The 14,142-nt window shown below is 36.6% G+C and overlaps 2 protein-coding genes across 12 annotated transcripts; one reads left to right on the top strand and one right to left on the bottom strand.

Annotated features, from left to right (window-relative positions):
* On the top strand, positions 1-8,420 carry LOC114170597 (oxysterol-binding protein-related protein 2A-like). 11 transcript variants are annotated; one of them, XM_028056119.1, is made up of 13 exons: positions 2-689; positions 1,354-1,411; positions 2,779-3,083; positions 4,059-4,155; positions 4,777-5,219; positions 5,566-5,721; positions 5,884-6,051; positions 6,125-6,265; positions 6,354-6,587; positions 6,702-6,815; positions 6,912-6,928; positions 7,570-7,758; positions 7,889-8,420. In XM_028056119.1, the coding sequence occupies exons 1-13, from the start codon at positions 276-278 to the stop codon at positions 7,890-7,892; spliced, it is 2,340 nt and encodes a 779-aa protein (XP_027911920.1). In that variant the 5' UTR covers positions 2-275; the 3' UTR covers positions 7,893-8,420. The 11 variants fall into 11 exon arrangements, 10 of the variants coding, with proteins under 10 accessions (XP_027911920.1, XP_027911912.1, XP_027911928.1 ...); XM_028056111.1 differs by lacking the exon at positions 1,354-1,411 and having other exon boundaries at positions 2,721-3,083; XM_028056127.1 differs by lacking the exon at positions 1,354-1,411 and having other exon boundaries at positions 3-689; positions 2,724-3,083.
* Positions 8,421-9,424: 1,004 nt separating this feature from the next.
* Positions 9,425-13,396, bottom strand: LOC114170662 (protein NRT1/ PTR FAMILY 6.3-like). Its single transcript, XM_028056189.1, has 5 exons — positions 13,224-13,396; positions 12,955-13,132; positions 12,721-12,760; positions 12,083-12,633; positions 9,425-10,530 (listed from the first exon to the last, which is right to left on the bottom strand). Exons 1-5 carry the CDS (start codon positions 13,336-13,338, stop codon positions 9,660-9,662), a joined length of 1,755 nt encoding a protein of 584 aa, XP_027911990.1. The 5' UTR covers positions 13,339-13,396; the 3' UTR covers positions 9,425-9,659.
* Positions 13,397-14,142: the final 746 nt, after the last annotated feature.

The raw sequence follows: 14,142 nt of genomic DNA, 5'->3' as shown, positions 1-14,142 counted from the left end.
ACACATTAATTTATTCATTTGAATATACAAATCTCATTCTTTTCTTCAAATAAATTTATAAGCTTTTCTTCTTCTGCACACTTTTTTTTTCCCACTAATGTATCCATCACTCAACCTCCTTCCATGTCCTTCTAATTTTCTTCCAACCTCACTAGCTTTCACAACACTGAATCAATGAAAAAGATAATTCAGGTGCTAGTTGAAGAACCCTCGCATTAAATCAATCTAAAATAGAAGGGACCAAAGTAAGGAAGAAGTATTTTGAGGGAGAGAAAATGCGAGTGAAAGAGATGCACCAACTGTGTTGTATCTCTCTGGAGAGTCCCGGAATCGGCAACCATTCCCCGGAGCGGATGGCGGCGAGACTTTTCCAAACGAGGAGTCTTCCTTTGGTGGGATCCCTCGGCAATGCTGCTCAAAGATGGGAGACCACGGTGGCCGGCGTTCTCTACAAGTGGACCAATTACGGCAAAGGCTGGAGATCCCGATGGTTCCTCCTCCGAAACGGTGTTCTCTCTTATGCCAAGATCCGCTGTCCGGAGAATCTCAACCTTCTCACTCCTCCGGACGACGTTCGCTTCATCGGGGAAATTTCCACCAACCGACTCGCACGAGTGGACAGAGTTGTCCCCGCCACACGAGGAAAACACCGCAAAGCTTCTTCCTCTTCCCGTGTAGTCCATCTCAAGGTAACTTTAATCTTTTATACATACTTATAATGTTGATTTTGTTTGTTTCTGTTCCATCTCTCGCACGTATCTGAAAATCAATGAAGGATCATAGCAGGCGTTGCCTGTGTGATCTGACTCCTTAGTTACACTGCTTCCCGGCACGACACTAGCTCAGTGAAAGTTAGCTTAACAAAACGCAGTAATGACATTCCGATTTTCGATTTCACATATGTGAAATGTCCTCTATCCGTTCTTCAATTTTGTTGGTGATGTGAACCCAACCATTAATGTGTACCAAGGTTTGCGATTAAATTTGTTCACTCACCTGAATGTGATTCTTTTTTGACAGGGTAAAGGAACAAAAACAATATATAAGTATATAAATATATAATATATATGTATTTTTTTTTTCTATTGGAACAATAAGGTGTATATCTGCAGGTTTCCGCCATTGTTGACTGTGATTTACGCTCTGTTAAGTGGGTTTAGTTGCGATTTCAAAGTAACAGGAGGTTTGCAGTTAATGATCTCTATCTAATTTCAATATTATTTATCTAAAAAATATTATTTGGTGAGTGAAAATGATTCTAATGAACCTTAGAACATGATGATGATGGATTTGAGTTCAGTGTGAGAGTTGGGTGTTTGTAATTGTGGTTTTAATAACTGGTTGTTAATGTAGAGTGGGTCACATCAACAGGTGGCCATGGAGGGTACGGTAGACTACGTCGTAGCCCTAGGTAAGGCATTAACTTGCGGTCACATTAGGCCATTGGTTGTTGAAGGATGCATTTCTACGATTCAGCTCTGCTCTTATTAATGTAGCTTCCTCTTGGCACCTGTTTTTCACCCATTCCCACCTTACCTAGTTTACCATTTCAGTTTAAAACATGAAACACTTAACACCTGGGTCTTTTGCCCTTTTCCTTTTTTTTTTTATTCTTTTACTACTTATTTTTCCTGTACGTTTTCCCTTGTTTTTCATTGATTTCGGTTTCCTCTTCCCATTTTCCTAGAGCATGTTCCTGTAGCTTATAAAAATTTGGAGAGAGAAAATGCAATGTTGACATACTTTTTCTTTTTCTTTCTCTTTGCTTGCCTCAAAGGTAATGCAAGACACCAAGGAGGAGTCATTTTATATTGGAATAGATGGAATAAAAAATGTGAACAGTGGGATGATCCAACGGCAGTTAATTAGGGATCTTGGACTGGCATGGGTTTGGGTCTAGCTTTGTAAATTGGAATGACTCAGACGTTACTTTAAGCAACCTTATCAAATAGTAGAAAGGCCTCTCAGTTTTATTGGATTTATCCGAATACTTTTTTTTTTTTTAACAAATGGAGAAAACTATGTGGGACTAGCAACAACTTGGGTGGGATATTATCTTTTCATATCTCTTCGGGGTTTTCGTTTAGAGTAGAGTAGAGTGGAAAAACTTGTATGGTGCTCCAATGCTGTTAGTTAATAACCCAGCTCTCTCCTCCTATATAAAAGGGGCAAAAACAAAACAAAGGAAGTAAGAGGCTATAAACAATGTTTTGTTACCTTGTTTCTTCAGTTATTTTACACATTAATTTTTTTTTATAATATATATAGTGCACTGGTTTGAACCAAAACCTGAATGGCCAATGTGTTCAGTAGCATTTTCTGATTATTAATAGGAGTCTTTCATTAACTACAAAAATTTTACTGTTTTTTTTTTCTGTTGAGGTTGTAGAGTGTGTTTATTTTTTGTTTGTCCGTGTGACTTCTTGGGAAGTTTATCCCCATTTTTCCTTTGTAACAATTTTCTATGGGCTCTTCCCATAGATTTTGTTGCCGTCCTGTTCGTTTTACTCTCTAATAGTATTTCCTTTTTCAATGTACACTGATATCACTATTTCTTCTTTTTCTACAATTTTAGTCTTTGCTATGTCTTTTTTTTTTTCATAATTTTAATTTTATTTCCTATCTGTAATTTTTGTTCTTCAATAAAAAAAAAAACCTGGATAGAGTGAGTTTGTTGGTGCACTGAAATTGAAATGAAATTATATTGCGTGAATGTTTAGCAGATTTCATCATTTAGAGAGAGCAAGTCAGATGATCGGCGTTTCTATATATTTACAGCAACGAAAACTCTCCATCTGAGAACTGATTCGAGGAACGACCGGGTAGCGTGGATACAGGCCTTGGTTTCGACACGTGGCCTATATCCTCATCAACCCCTCCATGATCATCTCTTGCTCACACCCAATGATATATCCGTGTCAACCGACAGGCTTAAGTCACGCTTGCTTGAAGAGGGTACCAGTGAGAACCTTGTAAAGGAGTGCGAACAAATCATGCTCTCAGAGTTCTCCGAAATGCAAGGACAATTTGAAGTTCTTTGTCAAGAGCGATCTAATCTGCTTGATACAATAAGGCAATTGGAGGTCATTTCTTATCTTGTCCTTTATTCTGGAGTGCTTGTCACTATCTTCCTCTATATTGGGTTCATTTGAATGCCTAAAGAACTGTGGGGTATTTATTACTTTATTATTCCCCACCACATCCCTCCCTATCATTTTAAATGTGGTCAAAGATCACGAATTGTGCAATAATTTAACCATTCCAGGTCATTTGATCTCTAAAGTTTTCGGCTGTTTTGTTTTATAATTTATGATCTGAAATGGTCGAGTACATAGTTTGATAAAATAATCACGGTATTATATTTGTTTAATGTCCAAAAGTTTCTTTTCAGTCTCCTTTACCATCAATTATATTTTAGAAGCTATCTTTCATGTAAGGAGACTGTTGTCTTGTCACGCGTACCACTTTTTTCTAATTCTAACTAAATGTATGTACATAAACTTTCAATACTTTAGCTATATATATAAATATATATATATATATATATATATAACTATATATATATATATAGTTTTATATTTCCTATGTATATATTTTATTCATAATAACTGCTGTGCTTCTTAGTTCTGTCAAACACATGGATGGAAACATTAGGGGGTATGTCGTTCTTGGATAATTATGATGAAATTATCTGACTATTTGAGTTGGTACAAATTCAACTGAAGTAGTATTGTCATCATACAATCAGGAACCAAGTCAAAAAATAAAATTGGAAGACCACATGACATGTTTGGTTCATGTTGTCATGCATTCTTGGCTTTTTTTGTGGTTTTTTCTAATGTCTTTTAAGAAGAGTCACGTCATTGGTGACTTTGATCGATGGCATCAATTGTTTTCTGCCTCTTCCCTTACTTTGAAATGTAATTATAATTCACGGACTTACATGTCAATTCAACTATCATATCAGTTTGCCGTTTTCTGTGTTAGTGTAATTTCTGAATGTGAAAGGTCTTTACGGTACGGGACTTAACAAATTTGCTATTGATCACAATAAACAGGCAGCTAATACTGAACCTGAAGCCACTGCAATACACGATGGTGATTACCAGTTAACAAAGAACGAGTTTTCAAGTCTTGGACGTGGAAAATATAGTGGTACTGCAATATATGTTACCCATGTTTTCTGTTTATAATATGCTGTTACTTTTGTCTTTCTTCTTTGATTTAATGAGCATGTGCTTGTATGCGGAATCTTTGTTGTGTTGAAAGTTATCACAGGGACCGATGGTTCTGTCTTATATGAACAGAAGGAATATTGCTGACATCATTTTGTTGTTGCAACCGTTTCTTGAATGATGAAAATTATTTGGCTAAATGACCTTGGAGCATGGACCCGTGTATTTATATTTTTTTCTTCGAAGTTCCAGAGTTTTAATTCAATCACTAGAATTTTTATCAGCATCCTCATGCCGATCTCTAGAGAATTTATCACTCATTATTTTATTTCATCTTTGACATTCAGTTCAACTAACAGTTTTGTTTCGAAAGTCAATCAATTAAAAAAATTAATACTTTTTATGGTCGTAGTTCATATGCCTCTATCCGTCGAGGCAATTTATGTATATGTGAGACAATTTCTGTGAGAACTTGAGGGTCCATGATTTGCTTATTCATTCAACCAGAATAGGAACTATTCTTGCTGAGCATGCTGATTTCATTTATGAACTTGTCCTTTCAAGATGTACTATTTTTTTCACATGAACCTTTTGGTTTCAGAATGTAGTACAACTGAATCATCTGATGATATTGAGAAACAAGAGATGGAGGAAGTATCAGATGAAGATGAAATCTCATATTATGATACTAGAGATTGTTTTACAGAGACTGATTGCAAGTGTGAGTCAGAAAGAGCTATAAATGAAGTGGACAGGTGTAGGGAAATCAGCACGCAATCCACTGATACAGAGAACATTCATCCTGAGAACATGGTCTGTAATTATAAGCATCCTCAGATTGCAAGACGAAAAAAGCTTCCAGATCCTGTTGAGAAAGAGAAGGGTGTTAGTCTTTGGTCAATGATCAAGGACAACGTGGGAAAAGATCTCACGAGAGTTTGTCTCCCGGTATACTTTAATGAGCCTATATCATCCCTACAAAAATGTTGTGAGGACTTGGAGTACTCTTATCTTCTAGATCTAGCTCACGAATACGGAAAATCAGTAAGATACTTCTTGCTCTTGTTTTTGCCACACCAGTGTTGAAGTGCTGGCAATATAAATTTAAAACTAGTATTGAATAATGCCTACATTATCAGCAGCACTCCTTTACCCTTAATTTTTTTATTGTCTAGTGGGACATGATGATTTTATTAGAACTTCTCTTTTCAACTCTCCCCGTGAATGTTTTTGGGTTGTTTCCATATCTTGAGATATGCAGATTAAGTAACCTTACTGCACTCCTTTAGCTTCTTTGTTTTCATTTCTGTGAATTTGTTTGGTCGCAACTGATCAGTTGCCTCATAACCAAGTAGTGAATCTGTTTTCCCCTTTGAATATTTTTTTTCAGGGAAACGGTCTTCTTCGGGCACTGTATGTTGCTGCCTTTGCAGTATCCGGTTATGCGTCATCTGAAGGTCGTAACTGTAAACCCTTTAATCCTTTATTGGGTGAAACCTACGAAGCTGATTACCCCGAGAAAGGAATTCGCTTCTTTTCAGAGAAGGTTAGTTACTTATAATTTACTGAAGCAGAGATACAGGACCCAGAGAAAGTTCCTTATAATTCGATCTTCGTACGTACTTTTGTGTTAGTATATTTATATGAGCAAGGAATTCATCATCCACCGAGTATATAGTTGATGCTTCAGTCATTATGTCTAAAACAGGTGAGTCATCATCCAACACTCATTGCCTGCCACTGCGAAGGTAGAGGTTGGAAGTTTTGGGCTGACAGCAACATCCATTCAAAGTTTCGGGGAAGGTCAATTCAGCTTGATCCAGTGGGTGTTCTGACCCTAGAGTTCAATGATGGTGAAATATTTCAGTGGAGCAAGGTAAGCATTGTAAAATCCCATGGTGATATTTTCTCTAAATCAATGTTGTGATTCTTGTTGTTTCTTGTGTTAGGTCACCACCACGATCTATAATCTCATCCTTGGGAAAATATACTGTGATCATCATGGAGACATGGATATACGTGGCAATCGGAAGTATTCGTGCAGACTCAAGTTCAAAGAGCAGACGATACTGGACCGAAATCCTCGGCAAGTAAGTTATTGGATGTATGATATTTGAAAATGATTTATTTAAATGTTAGAAATTTGAATGTATAACATGAGTGTGCGGTTTGAATTAGGTGCATGGATTTGTGGAAGATGTAACGGGGAAAAAAGTTGCGACATTGTTTGGGAAGTGGGATGACAGCATGTACTATATGAGTGGTAATGTAAATGTGAAGCCTAAAGATTTGAGTTCACCAAACGCAAACGCATCCTTGTTGTGGAAAAGGACGATGGCATCTCCTAATGTGAGCCGGTATAATTTGACACCATTTGCCATCACTCTCAATGAGCTTACTCCGGGACTCAAGGTATATAATGATGTATTATATCATTATTTGATATGCATTCCAGTTCTTATATATGCGTCTCTTATGGTTTTTTATAGCCTTTTCTGATCACGGGTATTTGATCACGGATTAAAGGAGAACCTCCCGCCAACGGATTCCAGGCTTCGACCTGATCAACGCCATCTAGAGAATGGGGAATACGACAAGGCTAATTTCGAGAAACAAAGGCTGGAAAAGCGTCAGAGAATGGTATGTCTCAAACAAAGCTTCTTTCTTTTTATTTTGGAAAAACAAAAACTGAACTTCTGGATTTCACTTTTTTTTTTCATCTTTCTTTGTCCACAGAGATCAAAACAAGGAAAGTGAGTGCTTTTTTCTCGCTCTTTTCCGTTCATACTAAATGAGAGCATAAGTTTTCAATTAGACTTTGCTTCTTTACTATTTTTAAACTGGTTTGTTTCAGAATTAACATTGTTTTCTGAATCCAAACCTTATTTTATGCCATAAATATAGAGATTGGAAGAGAAAATTAAAGAAGAGAAAGACTTAAGAAAGAAGTGAAAAAAAAGGTTGTTTAATTTAAAATAAATGAGTGAAAAATTAGTTTATTTATTATTAATTTAATTATTTATGGAGGATTTTAAAACAACGATTTCCACGTCTAACGATAAAGTTTTGCTTTTAGTACCCAAGAACAAGAAAACCCAAGAAGTTGTCTAACGATAAACACATTACCTATATTGAACCATTCACTTCTTCATCTTTTGTTTTTTCCTTTTAATTGTTCATACCGTTGTCTCCCTAACTTTTGAGTTTGTAATTGAAAGAAAGAGAGAAATATAAAATGAAAATGAAGTTAAACAAAGTTATAGACATTACTAATTGTGATTTGTTTGTGCTTCAGCTCTTTGTGTTGTAATCTGTATTCTAGTGATATTTTGGCAGTGTAGTGATTTTCTTCTCCTTTGTATATTGATGATGATCATTGTTTATATATCCACAGTCAAGGAAAATACAAGAAAGTGGTTGGAAGCCCAGGTGGTTCCGAAGAGAAGGTGAAAGTGGAACCTTTCGATACATTGGTGGATATTGGGAAGCGAGAGAGCTTCGAAGCTGGGACGGTTGCCCTGATATATTTAGTGAAATCAACGAAGACTCTGCCGATCCTTAAGTGCATTTTAACTTGGTTCAGGTAACGTTTCACATAGTGGAATATTTCATACACACTTCAGAAGAAAAAAATAAACAGTGTTTTGCTTGCAATAATGTCTGAGACACTCTGTAGGTATATCTTGAGCTGTAACTCGGTATTTATGTTGCAGATAATGATCATGAAGGTTAACCAATGGGGAGTTTAGCTTTAATGTTGTTGCATGCCGTGTGTTTTTACAAGAATGGGATTTGAGAAACCGCTGAAATTGTCATCCTTTGATGGTGTGATAAATGAACAGTGAGGAAGGGTAGCACAGTTAGGTTCCACCATTTGTTATCCACGATGCTTTGTGAATTTAAACCACATACATGGTCAAGGCTACTACTGTTGCGCGAAGATAGATGCCAATATCTGGTGATCTCAAATTGAAATTGTTTCTTGGTGTTGGATGTGCGTATATACAAAGTGGGGGAAATCCAGCTTCAAATATCACAGCGTTACCTCTTCGTTACCATGTCATAATTTTGCCTCTTTTTTTTATATGGTTTTGCTTTGCTTGTATGTAATTAGGTGGGCATTATTAGCTGATGTAAGGATATACCCTTTATCCTATTATAGCTACACTCGCCCGCAATGGCTATTGATTTATTACCTAATTGATTGCATTTTGGTAGAAATAAACAACCACAGGCTTTTTCTTACGTTTCTCCTACTTCATAATTTCGTATGTACCAAATTCAAATTGACATGGAAAATTAAGTATTATCAGGAATATGAGATGTTTCATGTAATGGTAGTCATGTCACTGCTTGAGAAAGAATAACAAATTACTATATTAAAATTAGGAAATCCTAACTGATACAAGATGCATATAATACCCTCGTCAAAGACAAATGAAATTGTTAAAGAATTCCAATTAAGCATAGTTTAATAATCCCCTCTAAATCCTTTCTTTAAGAGAGAGCAACAAAATATAGAATTTGGGTATTGGCCATCACACCCAAATAGAGTTTAGTTTACTTAAAATGGCTTTTTGTTAGAGAAAAGGTTTTCTTGACAAAAGAAAAAGCCAAATCAGTATGTATTCAAATTCCGCGCCCCTATTCGGAAAAGTTGTATTTGTCATTAGTCCTCAAAACAAGGTTAAATCATGTAAGATGAGATGTGGAGGATACATGACACAGGCAGTGCGTACACATTATCTTTTAATATAATATAATTAAGGATGAAGACTATAATAAGTATTCTAAAAAATGAAAAACCAATAAAGGTTGAAAATATATTTAAGTGTAGATTTATATATAGTGTTCTTATTCTGTTGACATTACTGTTTATTGTTGTAACCAACTTGATTTTGAAAAAAATAATAATAATTAAAACTACTTGGCTTTTTGAAAGTTGATTAGTTGAATAACGTCTTTATTCTACACAAAAGGTAAGTAAATTGTAAAGGGAAATTTTGTCAAGAAAAGAAAAAGTAAATGTAAAGGTATAAAAGATCGATAAATATTCAGTTTTGTCGGGTTGCGATGTGTCTGGAAGTGATAGGTGATTAATGATAACTAAAGAACTAAAAGCCGGTCAGCACCCACCATCACTTTGGTATTGCATGTGTCCTACGTTAAATGTTGGTGGGACTTAACTGTCATGTTTGCAAGGAACGTGTGCGTAATAATTAAGACATGGATCACATCGATGAAACACATGGAGTAAACAATTTCGATTTATTTGCATTTTCTTTTGCACAGTATAAACACATACAAAATGGTTACAACTTACAAGCTTATTTATATGGTAACCAGATGCTAGCCCTTCTTTTTTATCTGTTTTTTTTTTTTCGTTTTTTAGAGTGAAAATACTTGATTAGCATATTGATACAAGCACAGGAAGAAGAAAAAAAAAGAAAAAAAAAGAGAGAGAAAATGTTGGTGGGAAAAGATTCAGTGGCCATGGAAAGCAGCATCATCTGTTTCTTCCAATTCTATGCCCTCCTGAGCGAGCCTCTTCTCCTTGTAAACGTACCATTTAGCACAAACCAAGTATAACATCACATTTATGGCACTGAGAATAGCCAAAAGCCAGTAAAAATCATAGAGCCTCCCTTTGTTAAGATTATCTGCGAGCCATGGCCTACCATGTGCTGTCATTTTGTTCACTATAGACACCAACAAGGAGCTGAAGAAAAAACCCAGAGACAGTGTGCTCAGGAACAACCCTGTGCTCATTGTTTTCATCCCTTTCGGGCACTCTCTAAGGAAAAAATCCAACTGCCCCATGTACATAAAGGCCTCTCCAACCCCCACAAAGAAATTTTGTGGGATCAACCAAAACACCGTCATTGGAATCTTTGCTTCTGGCTTATCTACCAAACCATGTGCTTGTGCGTATCTCAGTCTCTTTATCTCTATCAGTGCCCCTGCCACCATGGAAAACACCGAGAACACCAGACCAACTCCTATGCGTTGCAAAGGGGTCAACCCATGTGGGTTCTTGAGCACTTTTCTTGCCACCGGAACGATGAAACGGTCGTAAAAGGGGACTGTTAGGAGAATTGTTCCGATTAAGAAAACGGTCATCGATGCTGCGGGCATTTGAAATGTTTTTCCTATGTGCCGGTCCATGGTGGTCGCTTGCGACACCGAGAATGTCGTCATTTGAGCGTGGATAGTCCAAAACATGATGGTGGTAGCCCATATGGGAAGCATTCTTATCACCAGTTTTACTTCTTCCACATCTGTTAAGGTGCAAAGATACCACTTTCTCTTCATTCCACCGCCCGATGAATCAACGATTGCAGCTTTGTCCAAGAAACTGCTCAAAATTAAAAACACATATTAATATTAACATTAACGGCATAAAATCAAGCTTAGCAAAATTCATGGAAAAAATGTAACTTATTTTATTTAACTAAATCCGATTGGTCGTGCCTCTGCATGACCATTAAAATAGTTAGCCTGTGATGCACTTTGTTTGTATTAAATAATTATTCCACTGTCTGCATGTCTTGAATAAAATGCGAGTTTAGTATTAGAGTACGATAATGTGCCATGGAAATGATCACATGAAGGTGTGCAGGGACATTAGCGTAGACATAGTGTTGTCTCTGTTAGAGGTGGCAGGGTGTGAGAGAGACAATGGTGAGAAAATAAATAGCAGAAAATAAATGAGGCGTGAATCTCCACTTGGAGATAACCTTGTCGTTGCTACGACTCTTACGTGGGGTGATTGGATTCTGATTCCTCTGCCCACAATGCAATTTAATTTTTGTGGACAATTATTGGAAACAGATGAAGAAAGGTGTTTATCGTCCTTGTCTCCACACGTTGAAGCAAATAAGAAGGGCAAGACATATAAAAATGATGTTGCATGTAGTATCAAAATTCCAAGCAAAGTATGCCAAAAGATTCTAAACCATACACTTTTTTTTTTTCTCCAAGCTCGTGGGGTGGACTTCATTTCAGACCACAGACCAATGAGCCAAGATAACTTATTTGTTTTCCCTTTCATGGCCAACTAGCCCTACATATCTGGCTCTACATCGTTACCTAGTCCATTCTTTCGTCCAATCATTCACGCTTCAACAAATTCCAACTACCCTCCTAAATGTTCTTCATTCAAATTCAAATATTTTAAGCTACCCTTCAACACCACTTAATTCGGTCTGTGCTCAATTTTTTTAACGTTAATCACCTAGCTTAAAAAACAACATAAAGCGATGGACCAATGGTTGGAATCTCTTCCAGGTAAGGAAATAATAAAACTGTAACTGGAATTCTAAATTCTCCTTTCTTACCAGTGGGAATAAAAAAAGCTTTTCTTTTCACATAAACCAACAAATAGAAAAAAAAAAATACCTGTTTTCCCATATCCAAAATTTCAAACTGATCACTTCACACATACTACTTTTTTATCCCTTTCCCTGTTATCTTTCTATTCCCATCTTCAAGTTATATATATGTATGCACACTTTCTGAAGTATGAAAATAACTTTCTCCATTAAAATAATACTTCTTTTAGCAAACTAAAGTTAACAAGCTATGACAACCGAGAACTTGTACAGAACAACAGAATATTATAATTGCAAATAGTTTCTTGGGAATTTATTAAAACCAAAAGATTCAGATTGAGGAAGAAAAACTTGAGTTGAACATCAATCAATCTAGATTTAATTAGAAGAATGATTGACGATATGTATCATGGGGGGATGATTACTCTAAAGTCAAAAAGCTTACTCCAGGAGGTGTCTCCAGCAAAGTTATTTAATACTATTATAAAGAGAATCATTGAAAAATATCTATCAATCTAAAACCAGAAGAAAGAAGAAACGAAAAATAAGAGATAGCGATTGGTAAGAAAATTTTACCGGAACTGCTTGCTATGCGGCATGGTCTGTTTCTTGGCGTCATAATCATTGAAGAGCAACGAGGAATCAGAGGGCAATTCCAACTTCCTCTTCCTTATGGCAGCCACAAACACTTCTGCAAACTGGGTGAGTGGACTCCCCACAAGTTTCTTGAACCGGTACTTCCTCGTACCCGACAAAAACACAAGAAGAGCCACCACAATCGCACCCGCACAGATACCATAACCCCATCCACGTCCTACGTTGTCTTGCACGTACACAAGAACCGTCGTTGCCGCCAGAGACCCTGTGCTCACGAAGAAGTAGAACCAGTTAAAGAACTTTATCATCTGCTTCTTCTCGCCTTCGTCCGAATCATCGAACTGATCCGACCCGAACCCCGACACACTCGATTTCAAACCACCAGTGCCAAGAGCCGTTACGTAAAGCGCCAGATACAGCACCAATAACTGTTTCTCATTCGCTCTCACGCAAGGTGGCACGGTGTCTTCCGTGCACTTCGGGGGGTGCAGGCTGGGAATTATGGTTGATATCGTCAATATCGCAACACCCTATACACATCACCAAAGAAACTTAGTTATCGCTGCATCTAAGTTTTATTGTTGAAACAAGAAAAGTTTTCGCGTTTTGTTTCTTACGGTGGCTTGAACTGCTGCGAAGATGGCGATGGTGCGGTATCTGTGGAAAACGAAAACGAAAATCCCAATAAGAACTCAAAGGCATATACTCCATATATATACTTCGGTGACGGCACAATAAGAAAATATATGAGTTGAATAGAATAATTGAGATCTGGGTTATCTTGGTTTTTCCATTAAATGAAAAAGAAAAAGAGATAATGTTGGAAGTGTTGGGATAAAGTGGGTTCGGACCTTCCGAGGAAAGTATCGGCGAGGAAGCCTCCAAGCAGACAGAGCATGAAGGAGGTTCCCAAGAAGTTGGTTACAACGTTGGCAGAGGCAGCATTACCCAAATGCATGGTCCCAGTCAAATATGTTACCAAGTTCACGGCGATGCCCAGTGTTGTCAACCTCTCCATCACTTCTCCTCCTGATATGCATACATACATATATAAAAAACATGTTAAAAACATGGTTTTGATTTTGAAGTGTTGTTCATAAAAAAGATAGGTTTTTGAGACCTAATATCATGGCGGATGCAGTCCAGCCACCGGTTTTGGACCTCTCTGCGGGGTGGCCCTTGTAGTCGGAGGCATCTGGGATTGTTTTGCCTTGAGTGGTAGGGAGGGTAGACATTGTTGGAAGTGAAAGGCTCCAAGTAATACAAAAGAGGAAGTTGGCTTTTAATGCACGAGTTTTGGACCTTTATATACACCTTCGTCAGGGCCACACACGACCAGGGTTTCTAAATCTTTATTATAAAATCAAATTCTCATGCCACCCCTTCATTTAAACTATGTATGTGCACAAATTTTATTATGTCATATCAATCATGACATCGGACAAAATAAAAACAATACAACATATAACTTCTTACAAGTTGCCAAATTCTCTTTGATGTTTGAGAGTAAAATTATAAAATTTAGTATTTTAGTTTTATTCTATATGAATCTATTTGAATGCAATATTTTGTTTTTTTCTGAATAATAGAAAAATTATATTTATTGCTTCGTAATATTGTTATTATTTAATTATTGATGGCTCAAATTTTAAAATGGTGAATTTTAGTGATTTTGTAAACTTTGAATTTTACTATAAGTTGAGGAAAACTTAAAAAGCTCTTACTATCGTAATTAAAGATTAATAAGTTATGTAATTCTGCAATAGTTATATAAGGACAAGAATTATAATTGGTCCATGCAAATTCGCCCAAACATACCATTACAATACAAGATTCTGTAGATTACGCATGTTAGCACTTCACACATAAACTAAACTAGCTTATAGTTAACCAATTAAAATACTATCATTTTTATAAATACATGAATAACCCGCATGAAGTTTTGCCAGTTCTTAATGAAATATGACAAATGTGTAAACGGTTAATGCGAGCTTTTCTTAACCATGATACAAAGTGATTTTGTTTTCATGAAAATTATG

Source organism: Vigna unguiculata, chromosome 2 (genome assembly GCF_004118075.2).
Source record: "Vigna unguiculata cultivar IT97K-499-35 chromosome 2, ASM411807v1, whole genome shotgun sequence".
NCBI classification, from domain to species: domain Eukaryota; kingdom Viridiplantae; phylum Streptophyta; class Magnoliopsida; order Fabales; family Fabaceae; genus Vigna; species Vigna unguiculata.
This window is presented reverse-complemented; position numbering and strand designations above follow the sequence as displayed.

What these genes read in the sequence shown, in the direction of transcription:
- LOC114170597 (XM_028056111.1), top strand. Translation starts at nt 276, where the DNA reads ATGCGAGTGAAAGAGATGCACCAACTGTGTTGTATCTCTCTGGAGAGT. An exon ending in CCCGTGTAGTCCATCTCAAG is followed by an intron (nt 690 to 2,720) that starts GTAACTTTAATC and finishes GTGAATGTTTAG; the next exon opens with CAGATTTCATCATTTAGAGA. An exon ending in ATACAATAAGGCAATTGGAG is followed by an intron (nt 3,084 to 4,058) that starts GTCATTTCTTAT and finishes CACAATAAACAG; the next exon opens with GCAGCTAATACTGAACCTGA.
- LOC114170662 (XM_028056189.1), bottom strand. Translation starts at nt 13,338, where the DNA reads ATGTCTACCCTCCCTACCACTCAAGGCAAAACAATCCCAGATGCCTCC. An exon ending in GCCGATACTTTCCTCGGAAG is followed by an intron (nt 12,761 to 12,954) that starts GTCCGAACCCAC and finishes CGTTTTCCACAG; the next exon opens with ATACCGCACCATCGCCATCT. An exon ending in TCGCAGCAGTTCAAGCCACC is followed by an intron (nt 12,634 to 12,720) that starts GTAAGAAACAAA and finishes TGATGTGTATAG; the next exon opens with GGTGTTGCGATATTGACGAT.